General features: G+C 45.8%; 1 protein-coding gene across 1 annotated transcript in view; it reads left to right on the top strand.

The window, feature by feature from the left end:
* The window catches only part of JAKMIP1 (janus kinase and microtubule interacting protein 1), a 1,879,738-nt gene that overhangs the window by 928,254 nt on the left and 936,356 nt on the right, over nt 1-15,128 (top strand). The window contains 1 exon segment of the mRNA XM_085642441.1: nt 1,697-1,816. Within this exon segment, the coding sequence (XP_085498567.1) occupies nt 1,697-1,816 (120 nt within the window).

Genomic DNA, 15,128 nt, shown 5'->3' with positions numbered 1-15,128 from the left:
AAAGTTCATGCCAAAAGTCCCTGCGGATTTCAATCTTAATGAACCTATAATTTTAAAGACATTTTTCCCAAATCCGTTCACAGCTGCGGAAAGGGCTTTGCATTCCCTTGACATCAAAAGATGTCTCAAGTTCTACTTACAACGAACAGCAACAATACGCAAATCAGACCAACTGTTTGTGGCATATGGTAAACCGCGCCAAGGACATTCTGTCTCAAAACCAACCATAGCTCGTTGGATTTCTGCTGCAATTTGCTTATGCCATGATCAAGCGGGAAGACCATTGCAGGCAACCCCAAGAGCGCACTCTACAAGAGCAACTTCTTCGTCTACCGCTCTTTTTGCCGGTGTGCCTCTTCACCAGATCTGTAGAGCGGCAACCTGGTCCAACAGACATACTTTTATCAGGCACTACTGTTTGGAAGCCTCAAGCGATGCAGATGTATCAGTGGGACAAGCTGTTCTCCGCAATCTTTTCAAATAAGGTGAGCCTCTGTTCTCCCTCCTCCACTATGCTCTTTTCTATAAGACGCTTACTGCATACTGTTCTGTCTCTTAAAATTGTTCTGTATATGTTGAACACAGAGGTATTTATCTATGATTATACATTTTGATGATGTGTATTTACTATGGTACAAAAGGAGCGTCTTATGAGCATTATGTTATGTACTGCTATCTACTCTGATTCAGGCATGTGAATCTATGAAAGACACCCTAAGTACTGGAGAAGAACAATAGTTACTTACCTGTAATCTGTGGTTCTCCAGTATTGGTGTCTTTCATAGACTCACATGCAACCCGCCCACCTCCCCTCAGAGGCTTTTAGGCTATTATGCTTTGGTTCACTCGTGTGCCAGAAAAACTGAGAGCCTGAGCCTCTGAGGAGAACATTCTGGTGGGTGTTGTCGCCTGATTGGCTGCAGTTTGGATTGTACATAATGACTATGATAGTCATAAGTGTGGAAGTTTTTTCCTTGTAGCTTAGGCTACTTTACTTCCTGGTTTCATGTTACCAAGGTTTTTTGGTTATTATATGCATAATTATTGCTTTTTTATGTACCGTGGGACTCCCACTCAGACGACGGGGAATGATTCAGGCATGTAAATCTATGAAAGACACCAATACTGGAGAACCACAGATTACAGGTAAGTAACTATTGTTCTTACTATTAGTGCATCCAAATATATGCCACAACATACAGTTATTAAAACTGGCATTAACAAACTCAGTAGCTTTGGGTTTTAACTAAAAATGGAAGCCAGACCTGTTGACTTTGCCAACGCGCATTGTGAATCCCACTGTTTGTATTCCTCTCCCTTTAAGCAAGAGCAGTTTGGGAAAACCTGATTTTATTGCCTGCATTTGCTGTTGGGGGTAAAGGAAAACTATTTGTTAGTGATTGATTTATTTGATCTCAGTGTATGATCTATATTGAATTCAACTTTCAACTTTGAGGTTTGAAGAGCGAAACCAAGGTGTTGCTCAACGAAGCAAAGACCTGGAAGCTAGAATATGAACGTTCTTGTAGCAATTGCTGACTTTTAAGTGAATAACTCAATGTTCATTCCTTATTTTGTGAGTATATGAATATTGTATTGCATGATCAGCAGGGGTCCTCGGTCAGTTTATGCTGCTTTATATGTGTTGCACCGTAGTTGAGGAAATTATGTTTTATATATTATGTTTTTTTAAAAGGAACAACATGTGGATGAACGAGACCAACGAAGGTTTCAGCTAAAGATTGCTGAACTGAATGCTGTCATTCGGAAGCTGGAGGACAGGAACGCCCTTTTAGCAGATGAAAGGAATGAACTGGTAAAATTGGCATGCAAAATTTAAAACAAGTGAGAGGTTAACTGTTGCACTGTTGCAGTTCTGATTCCAGAAAGATACATTGAAACCAAGCAAATTCAGCATGTCTTCTTTTTTAATTTCTGTTTAACATGCTTGTGTAAACTGTGTGGCTTTGGCCAATCTTGTAATAGGGAAGTTACCCGTTACAGAAGTTGGGCATCTAGATTCTGTGAATCAAACCTGCTTGACCTGTCATCTTTTCACAATATTGTTTGTGTGTGGAGCCATTCCCTGTGGACAGAGACCAGATTCATAAGTATATAATTTTCCTAGCCTTGTTCAGTGCTCTTGACACATTGAATTAGGAGCCTGAGATGCTTCATATTGTTAATTTTATAGTGTGAGATTTCAGTATTGACTCGCACCTATTCAGGGCCTGGATACCCTCCCAGGTGATACTGCTTTCAACAAATCTACATAACATTACACATAACAGTTGACTATATTAGCCATTCCTTTTGGCCATTAAAATGCAGAGGTAAAGAAGGCAACATTACCTACTGTGTGTAGGTATTCCATCTTTCTTGTCTGTGATCCCTAAAATGTTTGCCTTTTCCACTGTATTACTTTTAGTCTAAAGACATCTGCGCCCTATGCACCTGCCCAAGACATCCCAAACACACCATTAAACGGATAACACTTCCCCCAAGTGTTTATTATACTTGTAACAAGAACTATATTTTGTATTTATTATTAAAAGTAAACCTATTTAAAATACTGATTGTGTTTCAAAATCTTCATTTAAACATTTCTTTAAACTTGTTTAAACCGTAAGCCACCTCTCTTTCGACTTAAATATAGCTGTTGGAGGTTGTGAAGAGGTTTAGCTTTAAAAGGCAATTCTAGTTATATTGTGGTGGACGGTTTGCTGTAATTTGGATGTAGAATAGTTCACTTAGTTTACGGAAAGCGTGCTGTTGGGACCGAGAAAGGTCCTGTGCATGGCTCTGGAGACAAGGTGCCCCTACCTTAAGTTCACCCTTGCATGTTCTGTAGATGTTTTGATCCCCACGATAATCATGCGTCTGCACTGAGGGCATTTCTTTGAAATGGATTGCGGACATTTTTTGGTTTGGAAGGGCATACCATTTGCACCCTCCTTACTGAGTGTGACTATTGTCGAATTACCAGGCTGCTGAAGCCCGACAGTGGTAGCAGCGAGTATGTTTACAGGTCTCTTTTAGGTCTCGCTGAGCCAAAGGCTCGAAGAGACATTTTATATGTGGGATTTTCAAAGTGCTACCCACAGTCTTTTGGCTGGCCTAAACCTTGAGTGCACGATCACATGCACGTGCACAGCTGCTCCTCTGCTCATTGCATTCCCCCCTCCCTTCTCACCCAGCCCTTTGATGCTCTGCTCGATTACTTTCACTTTCGCCGCTTTGACCCTTGCATTCCCCTCTCCCTTCTCACCCAGCCCTTTGATGCTCTGCTCGCATCTCCCTCCTCCCTGGGCGTGAAGGGAGACAGAGCCATCCTGCTTGATTAATGGCTTTGCATTCCCATGTGTTCCCGTAGTAAACATGCCCGAGGCGCCAGCCGAGCACAAGGCTCACGGAGACATTCTCTTTACCCTCGTTAGTCCCTGTATCTCTATTTCCTTCAGAAGCTCCTGCTTTTCCTACCTTTCTGCCCAGCGATTTGCTTGTTAATTTTGTTCAACGACACGCGGAATTAACTGCCAATGAATGCAATGTTTACTCTTTCCATTGGACTGTGGCACTTTCCGTCCCTCGTGTTTTCTTGCTTCCATTAAGAAACATTTGCTTCATATGCAAACATTGGCCCCAGCGGTACACTGTGTGTGTGTGTGTGTACACAGACCCAACCTTTACAGGTGATTGGAAATGGAATGCACAGGCTGCCCATCACAGGAACAACGCGCTCGCGTTAATCCTGTTCTGCTCCGCATGCCTGGAAATGTGTGCTTGAGCGAGTCGGTGCTATGAGGTTGTCCTCATTGGACCGCAGTGTTTACTTCCAGAAACTATGACCTTCTGTCCGTTTGTTTCTTGCCCTTTGACCGTGGTATACATTAGGCGCCATGTTTCTTTCCGCTCACGGGCACTTCCCCCCCCCACCCCCCAATTAGCATCCATTAGTTTGCCTAATGTCCCCTTTCTGTGGCGCTGCTGGTTCACCTTTTTGCTATCTACCCCGGTTGCTACGTAACTGTTGCTAAACCTATATTTAGTAACTGTGTGTAACTCCTTACGTTTAGCCGTTTCTGATCGAGGTTAGATGATTATTTAATAAAAAAAAAATTTTATGAGATTTTGCAGTTTTAAGTGCGTTTCTGGTAAATCTTGCAGCAGTCGTCCGACCGCACAACCCCCTCATTCAACCACTGTCTCCTGAGCGATGTGACCTCCTCAAGCACCAAAGTGCAGGGCCAGGCTGCCCCTGCGGCGCTGGTACGTCCCTGCACCGCTTCCCTCTGGTGTATGTCTCGCTCCTGCCACCGGTCCCTGCCCTTGTGGCCACATCGATCTGGAAAGAAGATGCTGTATGATAATGCACACCACATCCATGGCATCATGGCGTTAACCTCAGAACTTGGATTTTCTTAATGCACACCACATCCATGGCATCATGGCGTTAACCTCAGAACTTGGATTTTCTTAATGGGTATAATTGTACATAGCCTCCTTCCCCCAGTCCTTGCAAACTGAGGTTCGCCTCTTGCTATCGTTATAATGTACTTCTCATGAACAAAATAAACAAAATACAGTAAAACGCATGCCTCTGGTCTTTAGACATAGATTCTGCAATATCCCAGGGAACTGAGCTACCACCCTTGTATTTTTTCTGCATTCTAATACAGATAGTGCCTGCATAACTCGGTAAGCTGGTTTGGCAGTTATCACTTTTTATACAAAGCATGCTTTTCACATACTGGGACAGTAGGTGCCAGCACAGACCGGACTGGGCACCTGGTGTTTGGGCTCCACGCTCAGTAGAGGCACGTTAGTCCTGCATGGGCCTTCCTGTGCGCAACTGTTTGGGTGTGGTGGTTTGGCCTGCTCCACACACACGCCTCCGCTACCTGGCATGAAGATCACCTCATCCCAAAATGGCACTGTCTAGTGAGGCTGTATTGTATGTCTTTTTTGCTGCTTCTAACATATTTACACAGCATGGGCTGTGTTCTTCAGCTCTGCAACAGCGGTCACTCCCTGGGTCATTGTCGTTTCAATGGCTGGACTTGTTTCCTAGTCCTCTGGAGGCTTCAGAGGTTTTGGGGTCATACCTTCTGCATGAACGCTTACCTGAGTTACGTCAGGTCTGGCCCATTTCTTGGTCCCCTCACTGTTCAGAACCCTTTTGGCCCTGGCAACTGACTGCCCAGTCACAGGGTGACCTCCTCCTTTCTACACAGCGAGTGGTTTGATCAAAGGTCTGTTCCGGAGATCGCTAATAAGTGGTAAATAAAGTAAGATTCGATAGGAGTGCTAGGTTTATTTTGTACAAGGTCAACATCCGTCTGTTTATATCTGGATGTATAGATGTGCACAGCGCTGGTGTCTCCCATCTCTTGGGCATCAAACTAGTGGATTCGGCACCTCTGGAAATGTTCTGCATTTCCATGCAGTAGGACTCTGAGCTGGCAGAATGGCAGCAGTCACTTAAGGGGCCTGTACTAGCACTGCGTGCAAATATGCTAATGTTCTTGATTTATAATGGAGACTGTTATTTTTCTTTTTTTTTTTAGCGTATACGTTATGTACATATTTCTTCGCTTCTATATGACTTGTTCTTCCTTGGACCTCTGTTTTGGCATGAGTTTCTTTTTTTTTCTTAGCCAGCTGGGGTGGATCCCTAGTTCCAGCTTCCCTCTGCTGCATGTCGCAGCTGTGCCCTGCTGCATTTTCAGCGAGGTCCTGATCGTGGCGTAGTGGTAGGAGTCTCTGTTTTTGTAACACAAAATATTTATTTAAATTATTGCCAGATATCACTCGCTGTTGGTGCAGCAGTGTTGTAAGAACATTATTAAAGTTTGGCAGACCTCTGCTATTCTAGTTTTTCCCATTCTTGTTCATGTTGGTGGAATTCACTATCAGATTGTATCTTCCTGTTCGACCCTACGTGATGCAAGAGGTATTCTTGCTTGTATATACTTGCTAAAATAAAATCTAGGGAATGTATTTTCCCCATTGACGTATACTGAAGCAAACAAAGGCAAGTTAAGGCAGGAGACACCTAAAATAAAGCTATTTGTGGCTTCAAAAATGTTAAGTGAACTTGTCACAATGTATACTTACATCACGCCATTGGTGCCCTTGCTGTTGCACATTGATTTTCGGCAGAGGCTCTATGAACTATACTGGGCATCCTGTGGCCGCCATGCTTTGATATCTAAGCTACCTGTAGAAGTCCCCGTGCCTTTCCCGGCACGATCATGCTTGTGGATTCTGCCCGCTCCTAGGCTGTAGCTCCCTTGCATGCCTATGGGATGTGAAGTCTGGTACTCTGTTCAGTTCGGCATCACCTGGTCTTTATTCCAACTAGGTCGATTTTCCAAGAACTTGTGCCACAGTTGCCTTGTGTGGGAGCCTCACTGCTGTTACTGCCAGGGTGATCTCAGATTGAGATCCATGGAGCTCTGTTTGCCGATGGGTCTGATCTACTGCTGGTCTCCTCTTCAACTAGGTGCTGTTCCACGATTTCAAGGTCTGCAGTGTGGTCGTGTACTCGTCCATGCTCCCCCGACCCAATTTGTGACCTCTGCCTGTCTTGCCAGGGCCATTCCAGTCACCATCTCCCTTGCTTTCTTCTAGAGTGCCTCTTTTTTCGATGAAGGGGTGCTCAGGGTGGTGAGGTTGGTTCCCGTTCTCCATCCTCTTGCTGCCTCTATAGAGTGACGATGTTTGATTCCGTTTTAGGGGACATCAATGTCTGTCCTGGGACAGAACAAAGGTCTCGTCTGCTGCTTCATCAGTTGCCTTCATGTTTTTTAGGTCTCGCCTGACCCAGCGCATGCGCTTGAGAGGGCTCCAAAAAGTGCTACCAGGCCAGCCTAGAGCTACAGTGCAAGTGCGCGGACGCGCACGCACATGCTTGGCCGCTTGATGTTTGATCGCGATCACTTTTGCGGCCGCACGGCCGCTTTAGCCAATAGGTCTCACTTTTGGGACCTTATAAGTGTTTAGTTATGCAACTGTTGCATGGCTAAACACTTATAAGGTCCCAAAGGCGAGACCTATTGGCTATGCCAATGCTTGTTTTTATCTGTGTCTGTCATTAAGAAGCATCTACTGTTAGTCCTCTTCCCATATATTTAAATTGGCCTGGCTGTCCCCTGCAACCGGGTCTTTCCGAGTTCCATGTCGGAGATAGATGATTCATGTATGCACATTGCTGCTGTGCATACAGGATGTGAGCAGTGAGTATGACATGACCAGAGCCACAGTGGAAATCATTATGTTTGTCCTACATCGAAGTGGTACCTATGATGAAGGGTTGTGTGTTTGTGTGGGGGGGGGGGGGGGAGGAGGGAGGGGGACCTAAGAAAGAAATGTGAATTGCTGGGCAGCTCAAGGGCATTTCAGCCATACTCTGTAATGGGTCAAACGTTTAGGTGTGGAGGACGGGAGATAGAGGGTCCCTTGGAAACTTTCACCTGTCATTTGGATTATTGCTCACTGGAAGCAAACAGGGAGTTAAATAGGATATCTTCAATTTCTCTTGTTCCCTTGTTTTGGGTCTCCTTGACAGGACTTGAGCAGAACTGGTCTCTGAGCTGACGGTCAGAATACACAACTACTTTCTGCAACTTTGGTGTAAAGATGGGACAGAAACTTCCAGCCAGTTTACCAGATTTCCCTACTATAATTCAGGGTCTGTACAACAACTGGTGACTGATAAACTCTCTGAGTTCCAGTTGTGTGATACATACTGCCAACTCTCCTTGCTAGGCTCTGGAAACTCGGGTATTTGTCTACGCAGAGAGCTAATGGACTAATCGGGAGTAATTAAGGTGCCCTTCCACAAAAACGACACTGCTCAGAATGGGAGGGGCAGTACAGCATCTCAGACATGATGAACCAAAGACATCTGCTGCACCACGAGGTGAAGGAATCATATGCCCCCCCGAATCAGAGGGTGCTGTGGAAACTATTGCCATACGAGGTCCTCTAAAGAAATCGCATCAAGATGCACCAATGCGCCAGGAAATATTATATCTTTTTTCTTTTTGAAAGATTAAGCACTGGCAGGACATTGAGGTATTAAGTTATATTGGACGATTTATTAAATTCTAAATCTCAACTCCCCACACCGCCTCCAAAGCATGTTGTAGACAGCTCAACTTCGCTACCTAGAGGGTCCGGTGCTAACGATGTGTACTGGGTACTTAATTTTGTGTCCAATACTATATAAGCCCGAGGATTCCAGTGTTAAAGGTCCCTTATTTTCACAGTCTTGGCCCAATAACCCCTGAATGTCCTGAGACAGATAAAAATGATCCCACACTGTTGGTGTACTGTAGCCTTAGAAAATTCATCTATAGAAACCCTGAGTTTTCCTATATAGGGATGTACTGAGGCCCACTTAATTTGTAGCAGTCCCGATTTTCAACACAGTTCCTGAATATCTAGAAAGGAAGACATCTGCTCGCTCCTCTGTACCAGAATCCCTGTGTGACTGAACCGGTCTACTAGTTTTGGCCCAGCCGACTCCAACAAACCATTGGTACATTTATGGTAATCTGCCGCTGTTTTCCTCACATGGATTTTATAAGATTTCTGCCTTCACCTATATTTATACTCGCTGTTAGGTTTACATGACTTAGCAAACTTGACTTAGTAGATATGGGACCCAAGCAGCATTGAGAACTCTGGTGCTGCAGTATTTGATACTGGTGGGTGGTAATTATTAAATGCTAAATAATGTAGAAGTTTTGATCTGGCAACCCAGCGACAGCATCTCCCCTGCTTCAGAGCCATTTCAAAACAGCCAGACACCTCCACCATGAGGTGTATCCAAAACTGCACATTCCTACGCAACCAGACTCTGCCACCACCACCCTCTGCATTGGGTGATGTGCCTACCCAGCTGTAAAAAAGAGAAGTAAACCAAAGAAGCTAATAAGAGAGGCTTGCCAGAGCATCTAACATTTGAGATGATGCAGAGTCACCTTCTTTCATTTGAAGCTTTTTCAAATTGGATATTTTTTCCATTAGAACAGCACAAGCAGCATTTAGAGCCTTCCTTTCTGTAACCTTTGTCTGGTTAGTAACGAATATATGTTTCTTAAACATTTCTTAACCCGGTTGGACTGTACAATCTTATTTCTTTTCAGCTTTTAAGCTGTTTGATATGTGAAATCTTTTCCCTAAACAATTCCAGAGAATTAGGTATTGATTTCATTCTGGCTGAGAAACGAACGGATGAAGACACCATAGGGTGCATACAATACCTCATATTCTGTGTTTTCATGTGGAAAATAAGGAATTGCATGCAAATGTAATGCTTTACGCACCAAAATTTGCATGAATGCAATATATTTTTCACCTGGTAAATTTCAGTGGTTTAACATGACCAAATTCTTCAGGGAACAAAGGTGGAGGGAGCTGTAATTACCAACGCACTTGAAATTCAGATCCTTCTGCAAACAGGAGTTTCATAGGGATTGAAACTTACTTATTCACATATACCAGGCTTAAGACTTGACCTTGGCCTAAGCAACAAAATAAGCCAAGGATATTTTAGAGAATGTTTGCAAACTGTTGTGGTGACAAAGTATAGGAAACATCTTTAATCATTCTTCCCTCTCACCCAGCCAACGCATTCATAAGAATTCAATCATTGATGTTAAGTCATTACCTCAAACTAAACCCTTCAAAAACAGATTTCCTTATAACATCTTAGAAGAAAGCCAGCCTATCAGTACAAAATTGGGTGGATTTACTCCCTGTATTTGAGTGCCAAGCCTCCATTGTTCAGAATGCCAATTCACGCAGCTTAACCCTCGAAAGTCTACTCAACCTTCAGAGTCAAATCGCAACCAAGGCCAAGAGCCTCCTGTGAGATCAGTCAGCTCATCACAGATCAGGACCTAAAACTAATTGTGCAGGAGTCAGTTCTTTCCAGACTTGACTACTGGATCTCACTCCTCTCAGGCATCCCCAAAGTTCACGTACATCTTCTCAAGAGTAGTTCTACATACTGTTACCTTACCACCATGTTACCTGTCACAGGAAACTCGACCACATCACTATCTTACTATCCTTCCAGTGGCTGCCTGCAGAGGCGAGACCCTAATTAATAACTACCTGCACCACACACAAGGTACTGCTCTCCTCTTCACTGTCATACCTAACTAAAAAGTTAAACATTTTGGATGCAAAATGTGGTTCAAGAAATGGTTAGTCCCGTCTTCTAGACCTTCACTTTCAAACAAGAAATATTCACAAAACAGTTATTCTTGGGAAGTGCCACACAAATTTGGAACCCCTTCCCTTCAACCCTCTACATGACCTAATGCCATGCTAGATTCAAAAGATTACAAAGTTCTTCTCTTTGAAAGGCGCTCGGCGCAAGTCATTTTTCTCTCAATCACTCTTGAAAGTTTACTTTTTCTGTTGTATCTCAAATTTACTCCTATGCTGATCGTTCAGTAACTGTACTTGTGTAGGAGAGTAGGGTCTGCTATCCTATGGTCACCCCAAATTTTTGCTTTTTGCTTCACTGGTTTTTGACATATTGAGGCTGTGGGCCTGCTAATCAGACCTCCAGCCTGCTGTTCTCTCTAACTAAATTGACACTATGCACCCTAGGTGCATAACCAATTGGAAGTGGATCACCCTGTGAGCCCCTGTACCAGTGTACACTAGGTACCCAGGGCATTGGTGTATCTAAGGCCTGCCAGGGGCTGAAGCATGTATTATGCCACCCCAGGCTTGGCCTAACAAATTTGACACAACTGGCTGATCACTCAGCTGGGGTAAGTTGGTGTAACCACCTCTTACTTAGGTGTAGTATACCTATACCTAACCTTAAAATGGGACACATGTTAACCTATAAGTCACTCCTATGGCAGGCCTTAACAATCCTGAAGGCAGAGTGCTTGGTTCCATGTGAGATGGTGCTCTGGCATGAGCTGAGCCTGTCTGCAGTGGTCGGAACCACTTCCTTCTACTGTTTCCAGATATCGTCATACCATATACTCTTAAGTGCATTATGAACCTCGCGGTTAAATGCTATCTTTGGTTTGGCTTTATCAAAACATGTTGAGTAAGGTGTCATACGAATTGGAATACTAACCCCTCGCCAATTCTGGCGACGGGGTTAGCATTCCACCCTTCTAGAGGGACACGACATGTACAGTACCTGAAACCCGGGTAAAATCAGACATAGCCTCAGCTCCACAAAATGGATGCTGCCACCACAGACACAAGTCTGCCCTCCTGCTGCTGGGAGTCCTTCCAGCTTGGGAGACGTGGACAAAGGGTTTCCTGCCAGGGGAGGTGCGAGCACCACCCCAGACAGGATTTTGTGTATTGGTCAGGTAGGGCTTGAAAGAAACCAGACATGCCTGAGGCTCACAAGGAGCCTCGGTGCATATGCCAGTTCAATCCGGTCCTGGGGCACACCAGCCCCGGACCTGGGGCGAGCTGGACAAAGGATTGGGGGTGTAACCACCCCCCTTCCTGGTCCCACCCTTAGGGAGGGACCTAGCAGGTAGTCCGGCCCCTAGAATCCGCTTAAAGGTAGGAGCTGTGTCCTAAGACTTCAGACATCCTGGAATCAACTTAACCACAAGAAGAAGACGGGAACTTCGACGCTCTGCTGCACAGAGGACTGAAGGAAATCTCCACTATGGTCAGGGAGTGACCATCTTGCTAACGCAAGCACCAACCAGCTATTGAACGTCTGCTTTGCCGCCGCCTCCTGCCGGAGCCCGAGCCCAGAGCCCGACAAGACCTGGACCTCCAGACCTCTCACCGCCCGATCCACAGTCCCTGCAAAGAAGGAACCCGTGGAGGCACCAAGACACGTGGAGCCAGCCATCTTGAAAGACCGACGACAAGCTGCAAGGGCAGCGACAGAGGCTCCCTCAAGTTGTGCTTTGGGTCCTGAGAAGCCCAACACCCGAGCAGCATCTGCACCAAAGGTGAGCCCTCCAGCATCTCCACGATCTGCGTGGGGCCCCTCTGCACTTTGCATCTCGACGCGCCTGCCCGGTCCCTGGCCCGTTGGCTAGTGGCCATTTTGGCGACCTATTTGAAAATCAACGACGCTGGTCTGGTTGCTCCAGACTGGCCCTAGCTGCTCTCCAAAAGAGCAGCCCCTCTGACCTTGCTGGTCAGAACAAACAGCTTTCTTGAACTTCCACGACTCCTGCCTTCGCCAAGGCTTGTTTGCTTCTTTCGAGTCGCCGACACCGCCGACAGCGAGAGCCTGCGTGGGACAGCTTGTGCCTTGACTCCTGGACGTCGTCGACCTTCAGGGACCACGTGGCTGCGGAGACAAGCTACACCTCTTCACCTGATTGCACCCGACATCGCCTGGTACCCACCTGGTGCCACGCCGGTCACTGGCTAGTGACTGTGCACACTGTCCCCTCTGCTTTCAGGTCTTCTACAACTCCGATCCACCCTTGGATCCACCGCATCTCTTCTGGACCGACCGCCTGCAGCATCTTTGTCATCAGGCTCCATTGAATCGATAGAAGAAACCCGACGCACTTCGAGACCTATGCACCCGCTTCCTGTGGGTGAGGTAAAGCTGGCACTCCGGTGCCCAAGTGTAGAGAATCATCTCTAGTGTCTGTGTTTCGAATCTTGAGATCGTAGTCTAACCAGAAGACCCTTTCTGCAGTAACTTTGTAACTTTTACGCACCCATTGAAAACCTATGGGAGCACGCGTGTGACTTTCCTCACTGCACGCGCAACCCGTGGACCTCCTGGTCACTAACTAAAGTTAGCTCCTTGTAGGCCCAGCGATTCTAGAGGCCCTAGGCCTTTTCCCTTTCCTGTTCGTGGTACTTATACCACTATTTTAGTATATGGTTTGAGTGGCCACCAGGGCCCATCCATATAAAGTGCAACTTCTGTGTATTATAACATTGTCTTGTTTAACGATTTGTGCTCCTGTGCTCATAAAGAGTCTAGGGGTTACTTTGAGAAATAAATACATATATATTTTGAATATATATCTGTGTGGTGTCCTTTCATTGGTATAAAAGGGGGTTACATTTGGTAAAACAGCCTGCTTAACACGCTTTAACGAGTTTAGCCTCAAAGACTGCTTAGCCTACGCTACCACTAGGGCAGCTAGTCCGAAAAGGATGACTTACAACCACACCATAAGGGTTGCTTGGCATGGTACAAGGTGGTCACTTTAACTAGTGAACATCATATACCAGGCCAACTTCTCACAACTTGTGTACAGCGTTTCTCCCACTTACTCTATATTATCTGCTTTCAACTCGTTCTAGTTTGTACCTCTAACATACTCCTGCTGTGATTGATGGGTACCTGTTCTCCTGTAATGCACTCTAATGCATCTGTGCCATCTCCGTGCTATATAAAATAACAAATAATTAAAAAAAAATATATTTTTCACATAGGGCCATATGTAGGTAATTTCTATTTACCGATTCCTAAATACCGAATTTTACCGATTCAGTATTTATGAATCAGTAAATAGAATGTAGGTAAACAATCGGTAAATTTTACCGATTCGGTAATATTCGTTATTACCGATTCGGTATTTACCGAATCGGTAATAAGGAATACCTTCCCATTCATTCCTATGAGCCCGGAGAAGCCATTCACTATTACCGATTCGGTAAATACCGAATCGGTAATAGGGCGAGCATATTCAAGGGTGTCACATTGACCCTGTTGCACCCCTGAATCGTGCATGTGCGCACATGTGGCACACATACATGCCCTAAGGGCATGTATGTCTGCCACATGGCACTTTAAAAAAAGCACAAAATTGCTTTTTAAAAGGTATTCGGTATTTACCTCCAACTTGTAGTTGGTGGTAAATAACGAATCCTTAAACCAAAAATGCACTCACTTGAGTGCTTCCTACATAGGATTGAAGGATTTGGTAATTTACCGATTCCTTAAATTAAGGAATCGGTATTTTACCGATTCCATAAAATAACTAATCGGTAAATTACCGAATCCTTAAATCCAGCTTCCTACATCGCTAAATAAATACCGGTCGGTAGCGGGAAATTTACCGATTTTCGGCTGTTACCGACCGGTATTAGCCCACCTACATATGGCCCATAGTTACCTATTTATTTCAATCTTATTGTTTCTTTATAGGTATGGTGAGTGAGAAAAAAATCTTAAAACGCTTATTGGATTAATAATTGTCTTTAATCCGAAAGAAACAGTGAGTTATAGATTCCTTACCTTAGAATTGACCCCCAGGTGTCAGACTGGATCCAGAAAGTTTTTTGTCGGCAGTACCTCAGCGCGTTGAAAGTGACGTAGCTCGGCTCCGTCGTTAGCGTCGTGGTCGCCGGATGACATCGCGGTAGCTGCTTAGACGCCGCCCTTGCGCTCTGACGTCAGTTCTTTCTTTTTACGGGTCAGCCGGATCCGGAGAGAGCGGTACCTCCAGTCATTTTTTGAGTGAACTTTTTGAGAGACTTTTGTCGACGTCTTTTTTGAGTCTTATCGACTCCTGGTGCATGTAGGGATGCCCGGCTTCAAGGCTTGCGGTTCCTGTACCTGACTGATGTCGGTGAGGGATCCGCACCACGTGTGTCTCTTTAACCGCAACCACGACACCAAGTCATGCTCCGACTGCTGGACCATGGCTCAGAAGTCTTTGCGGAAGCGGTCCTGAAAGCTTCTAGAGCGCCGGCAGTCGGCTACGTGCCGCTCGAGCTCCCGGTCGCGAGGGAGGTCGAGGGACCCGTCGCGGAGCCATCACCACTCGTCATCCAAGTCTTCGCACTCTAGGTCAGGTAAGCCAAAGCACAAGAAGAAGTCGGAGAAGCATCGTCGCTCTTCGACTACTCCCCGTCGGTTGGCAGACCCGATGGGGGATGCGGGCGGTGCCCCTCCTGCGGCTCCACTTGCGGAGCCTGAAGGGTCGACGTCAAGTTTCCCTCCCTTTCTGGGACCCGGAGCGACCCCCGCCCAGCTTCGTCAGTTTTATGAGGCGATGTATGCCATTTTGGGCAGCCCGACTCCGCTGGCGCGCCTTCGGGCCTCGCAGACTTGGTTCCGGGTCCTAGGCCTTCCTTGCCGGCAGTCCCGGCACCAGCCCCAGGGCCCCCATGGATCCAGGCCTGGACCC

The sequence above is a fragment of the Triturus cristatus genome, chromosome 2_2 (genome assembly GCF_964204655.1).
Source record: "Triturus cristatus chromosome 2_2, aTriCri1.1, whole genome shotgun sequence".
Classification (NCBI taxonomy): domain Eukaryota; kingdom Metazoa; phylum Chordata; class Amphibia; order Caudata; family Salamandridae; genus Triturus; species Triturus cristatus.
Note: the sequence above shows the minus strand (reverse complement) of the source record. Positions and strands in the feature narration are given on the sequence as shown.